The 5,530-nt window shown below is 41.8% G+C and overlaps 3 protein-coding genes across 3 annotated transcripts; all 3 read right to left on the bottom strand.

The window, feature by feature from the left end:
- Positions 1-2: 2 nt before the first annotated feature.
- TM35_000551150 (uncharacterized protein) lies at positions 3-902 on the bottom strand (the record flags this gene model as incomplete). The annotated part of the gene is made up of 1 exon (XM_029030780.1): positions 3-902. A coding segment is annotated over one exon (900 nt), but the record flags the coding sequence as incomplete, so codon positions are not given.
- Positions 903-1,990: 1,088 nt separating this feature from the next.
- On the bottom strand, positions 1,991-2,401 carry TM35_000551140 (uncharacterized protein; the record flags this gene model as incomplete). Its single annotated transcript, XM_029030779.1, has 1 exon — positions 1,991-2,401. The coding sequence occupies one exon, from the start codon at positions 2,399-2,401 to the stop codon at positions 1,991-1,993; it is 411 nt and encodes a 136-aa protein (XP_028877911.1).
- A 1,209-nt stretch (positions 2,402-3,610) lies between these two features.
- On the bottom strand, positions 3,611-4,705 carry TM35_000551130 (uncharacterized protein; the record flags this gene model as incomplete). Its single annotated transcript, XM_029030778.1, has 1 exon — positions 3,611-4,705. The coding sequence occupies one exon, from the start codon at positions 4,703-4,705 to the stop codon at positions 3,611-3,613; it is 1,095 nt and encodes a 364-aa protein (XP_028877910.1).
- Positions 4,706-5,530: the final 825 nt, after the last annotated feature.

Genomic DNA, 5,530 nt, shown 5'->3' with positions numbered 1-5,530 from the left:
ACAGAACTGCTGATACTGCTGCTGCTGTCTGCATCACCCTTCTTGCTGTTTGTGAGTTCAGGAGGAAGTGTTGTTGTGGTGGTCGTCGTCGTCGTCGTTGTATCTGTATTTCCAGCAGTAGTTGGGTTACTTGTTGACTCACTCCCATCAGGTGAAGTTCCATTATCATTATTTGCAGTATCAGAATTACTGGTACTCCCTGTGTTTGAACTGTTTGGAGAAGAGGTTTCTGTGGTGCCATTTCCATCTGCACTGTTGCTGTTGCTTTCAGGTTGACCTTTACTTACAGACACTTCACCATCACTCTCAGGAGCGGATGTATCAGGTTTAGCTCCAGAAGCCTGAGAAGCACCATCTGCACCTTCTTTATTGGTAATACCTTTCGCACCAGCACCTGAAGGCTCCTGTTCACCTTCAGGACGTCTTTCAGATGGTGATGGAGAAGACGATTCTGCTGTCGTTTGAACACGACAATTAGGATCAGTATTACCAGCAGAATTAGTGGAACAAAGGACACCTTGTGCAGATTCAGGAGAATGAGGTTGTGGTTGGGATTGGCTCTGTGGAGAACCTTCAAGCGAATGTGTAGTACCGTGACCATTTTCCTCTGTTCTTGTGTGTGCAACTCTACTGTCATCAGTGTCTTGTCGTTCTTTTCTCTCATTGTTAGGCCCCAGCGTCTTCGTATTATGTTTGCAGGATTCCTTCACAGGTTCCTGTCCATCACAGTCTTCAGTTGCTGCTCCCTCCCTATCTTCTGAATGAGTACCACTTTCCCGGATCTGTAAAACAGTATCACCGCCAACTCCATCAGTCTCTCCTTCTGCATCAGCTCCCACACATCCGCAGACACAACAGAATGAGAGAACCAACACACAGAGCACGTGGCGCATTGGTATCATAAGCGTTGTTGTTATTATTATCTGGGATCACTACCATGAGCAAATAAAAAGAAGAGAAAACAAACACCAACGAAACGAATCACAGTATTCTAGAACAAATATATAAGCATACTCAGAACAAAAAAAAGAAAAACAATAACATCAACACATACCAAACAGAGATCCAGAACCATGACTCATATAGAGCCCAAATAAAGGGAACAACAAACACAGTACCCAATAACAAACAGATAATCCCAATTTACCCTCAAAAAAAAAAGAAATTAAAGAGTACAACCATAAGAAGTAGACAGCACAGAAATACATAACAATCTCTTTTCTGGTCGAAGCAAGTGCAAAATTATGAATATACATATATATATATATAAATGAATTCCTTATTATTCTTTCTCCCCACAAAACACTCCAACACACAATAACGCAGGAAAAAGAACACAGCGCCAACGCAAAAAAAAAATGTATAAAAAAACAAAAAAAAAGAAGAGCATCAACTGCTCAAAAATAGCACAAATCTCTGGGTATGCTGGTCTATTAAAGCAATTAAGAATACCAATTATATTTATTACTATTTTTTTCTTTTCTCTGCACAAAGCAAACCACCAAAACGGTCCAGGGCAAAGCACATACTACGACCTAGCAAACCACAAGCAAACAAAAAAGAAATTAACCATTAGCCTAATTTACACAGTAAACACAAGAAATACACCAACTATGGGTGTAAGTCTATATATATGTATCTACGCAATTATAAATATAAATTCATCTGTTATTATTATTTCATTTTTCCCACTGCAAAAAACAGTTCATCATCATCATCACAGTGCAAGCCCAGGTGCACACAGAGAGAAAGTCTCCAAGAACACACACACACAATGGAGTAGCAATAATAATAATTATAGGATAAACACACACAAAACACATTAACATTAAGAAACATAAAAAGAAGAATAATCCCAATAGGTGGAAGATTAGTTAGACTGTAGGGTTATATGCAAAAAAGAAAAAGAAAACAAAGGATGACCTGAGTCATACCCCCACCACACCATTACACAATCAGCACACAAGAATACAGGCCAGTGTAACCACAATCAGTAGTGATGCACGCACCCACACAGAACTGCTGATACTGCTGCTGCTGTCTGCATCACCCTTCTTGTTGTTTGTGAGTTCAGGAGGATGTGTTGGTGTTGTTGTTGTTGTTGTGGTGGTGGTGGTGGTTGATTCTTCATTAGCGGGGTTACTTGTTGATTCACCCCCTTCAGGTGTACTGTCGCTCCCAGTGTTTGCATTCTCAGAATCAGCTGCACTCTCTTTGGTTGAACTGCTTGTAGAAGATGGTTGTATTGCTCCACTTTCTCTTGGTGCACTGTCTCCAGTTTGACTGTCACCTGCAGGCGCAGTCTCTCTCCCTTCAGTAGGTGTAATAGAGGTAGTAGATGTAGTAGAAGGAAGAGCAGCACCAGTAGTAGAAGGTTCAGAAGAAGAAGCAGCGTCATCATCTCGATTGTTGGAGTCACTACTATGTGTTGCTGGGTTCTGTCCGCTCGGAGCTGATGGTCTATCTACAGCATTACCTGGGGGCTCTCTATCAGTAGCAGGAGATGGTGGAAGAGCAGGCTGAGTTGGTTGTAGATGTGATGTTTGCGGAACAAGAGAAGATTCATCAGGTTGCTTTACCGCTGGATTGCTTAAGGGGTCTGTGTTTTCTGTTACTTTAAGTGAACCGTGCTCAATTTTTATTTCTGTCTGTACATTTTCTAAACCAGTAGAATGTTCTGATCTCCCTTGTTGCAACGTACCTTTAGCTTTTACCTGCAGCTCTTTACCTTGTTTTCCAGACTTACTGGATTCAGCGCCACTTGATGAACTCTAAGTATGCAATTTTGCATGGTTTTCAGTCCCTTGGTCTCCCTTCTCATCCCTTCTATCCTCATCTTTCTCACCATCATGATGTTCGTTATCTGAATCCCACACAAGCCAATTTTGTTCCTCCGCAGGAATAGCACGACGAACAAAAGAAAGAACACCACCCGTAGAAGATTTAATAAGGGCATCAGAAGTTGTAGGACTATCAGCCCATACTAACCCACAAGCACAACACAGTGCAAGAGTTAATAAACAGAGCAGATAGCACCTCACCATTACAGCCTTTGTCATTGTTGTTGTTTACTTCAATAGACTGAAACGAGAAAGAAGAAGGCAGAGAAAGAATTATCATAGAAACAAAGAAACATACACCAATACTCACAGTGGAAAAGAGAGAGAGAGAAGCAGCAACTACACAGTAAGCAAGAAAAAAGAATATTCCGCTTGTATGATAATATGTATCCATTAATAGGAAAAGAAAAAGAAAAGAAATGACCCTACAATACCCAAATAAGAGAGAGCCAAACACACACAATACCCCACGGCCCTAGTTTATGTATTAAATTACTGCACACACACATCTGTGTGTACTAGCAAAAGAGGTATACCGCCAGTGAGCAGAACAGCCCAGGTTTCTGCAAACACACAACGGGAAAAGCAAGTAATGGAATTATTAGAAAAAGGAAACACACACACATAAAAGTAAAAATAAAAGAAATTCCAATTAATAAGAGAAAGCTGGTAAACAGATTATTAATTTATTCACCCATGGGGGATGTATGCAATTATGATTATGGTAGTTTAACCATTATTATTATTTGTCCTCAGATGAGTCCCACTGTTCAGTACACGGTAACGGAGAACAACACAGTCACAATCAGCAGCGGTGCTGCAGTGCGCATCCACACAGGACTGATACTGCTGTCAGCATTGACCTTGTTCTTCTGAACAGTGGAAGCAATGCTGCTCTCTGCGGGAGATACAGTGGTCGTGTTTGTATTTGGCGCTTCAGTGTTAGTGTTCTCGGTGTTTGGCGGAGCAGTGGAAATTGAATCAGCATTGCCATTCCCCTGTAAACCTTCTATGGAAACTGAACCTTCAGGAGATCGTTCCTCGGTAGGATTAGAGTCACTCACTGTACCACTATCATTTGCCGATGGACCCTCTTCAGTTACAGCGTTTCCTGAGGTTTGAGGAACTTGAGTAGTAACAGCATCTTTGACAGGTCTATTCGATGGTGGAGTTTTTAGAGATTGCTCTGACTCTGGAGAGGCCTGTGTTGTACTTCCTACGTTGGAGACTTCTGCAGTTGCTCTTTCTGGATCAGATCCTGGTAATTGACCTTCTCCTTTCATCAATGCATCTCTTCTTTCAAGTGAACCAGACGCAACATGATCAGCAGAATTAGGTGCTGTCTCCTGCACCCTAGTTTCCAAATCTTGTCTTTGAGGAGGAGCATTAACCGACAAAGTTTTGTTCCTTTCCTCACAACTTATACCATCAATAGAAGATTTAGGGTACTTCTCACAATAATAATCATTGCTTCTTTTTATAAGAAAATCTCCCCATTCCCATGGCTTTTCATTCTCCATCGCCCGTGGCTTATCAGCGTCATCAGGAGTAAAAGCAAGGATTGCTGTCCTTGTTGTTGTTGTTCTTGCTGCTGCTCTTGCGGTACGCTGGCGGCAGAGGTCTGCGTACTTCCCACATGCAGACACACGGCTGCCCGCACCGCATGTGAGCCACTCGCTCGCAGCAGCGGGGCGTACACGCAGCGCACCGCCGGCCCCGCACGACACCTCCACAGCCCCACGGGATACACCACGGCCACTGGGACTGTCATTATCAACAGCAGCAGCAGCCGCCATGGTATACCCGCAGGCGCAGCACAGCACAACGGCCAACACACACATCACACGGCGCATTATCATCATCATGAGATAGACAAGGGGTTTGTTTCACGTAAAAACACTGATCTAAAAAGAAAACAATCAAAAAGTAAAAAAAAAATAACTGAAGTATGAAAGATGTTATGATACACAAATCGATTACCACTATGGAAACTCACATCGTGAGAGTAAAACCTACCAGTTAAAGAATGCAATACAGCGCAATAACCTTAGTAAGAGTAAAAAGAAAAAAAAAAGCCCACACTCACAAATATCTCAAAAAAAGCTCAGAGACCCAGCAAAATCATCAAGCAAAGAAACAGATATTAACCATTAGCCCACTTTACCCAGTAAACACACAGAAATATACCAACTATGGGTGTAAGTCTATATGTGTGTATATACGCAATTATAAATATAAATTCATCAGTTATTATTATTTCATTTTCCCTCTCACTGCAAAAAACAGTTCATCATCATCACAGTGCAAGCCCAGGCACACACAGAGAGAGAGAGTCTCCAAGAACACACACACACACACAATGGAGCAGTAGCAATAATAATAATTATAGGATAAACAAACACAGATAACACAAACACCCAAAACACACTAACATTAAGAAACAAAAAGAAAAAAAGCCCAACATGTGGAAGATTAGTTAGACTGTAGGGATGTATGCAAGAGAAAAGAAAAGAAAACAAAACAAAGGATAACCTGAGTCACCACCACCACCACTACAATCAGCACACAAGAATACAGGCTAGTGTAACCACAATCAGTAGTGGTACACGCACCCACACAGAACTGCTGATACTGCTGCTGCTGTCTGCATCACCCTTCTTGTTGTTTGTGAGTTCAGGAGGAAGTGTTGT

Source organism: Trypanosoma theileri, assembly GCF_002087225.1.
Source record: "Trypanosoma theileri isolate Edinburgh chromosome Unknown TM35_Tth_55_V1, whole genome shotgun sequence".
Lineage (NCBI taxonomy): Eukaryota > Euglenozoa > Kinetoplastea > Trypanosomatida > Trypanosomatidae > Trypanosoma > Trypanosoma theileri.
Note: the sequence above shows the minus strand (reverse complement) of the source record. Positions and strands in the feature narration are given on the sequence as shown.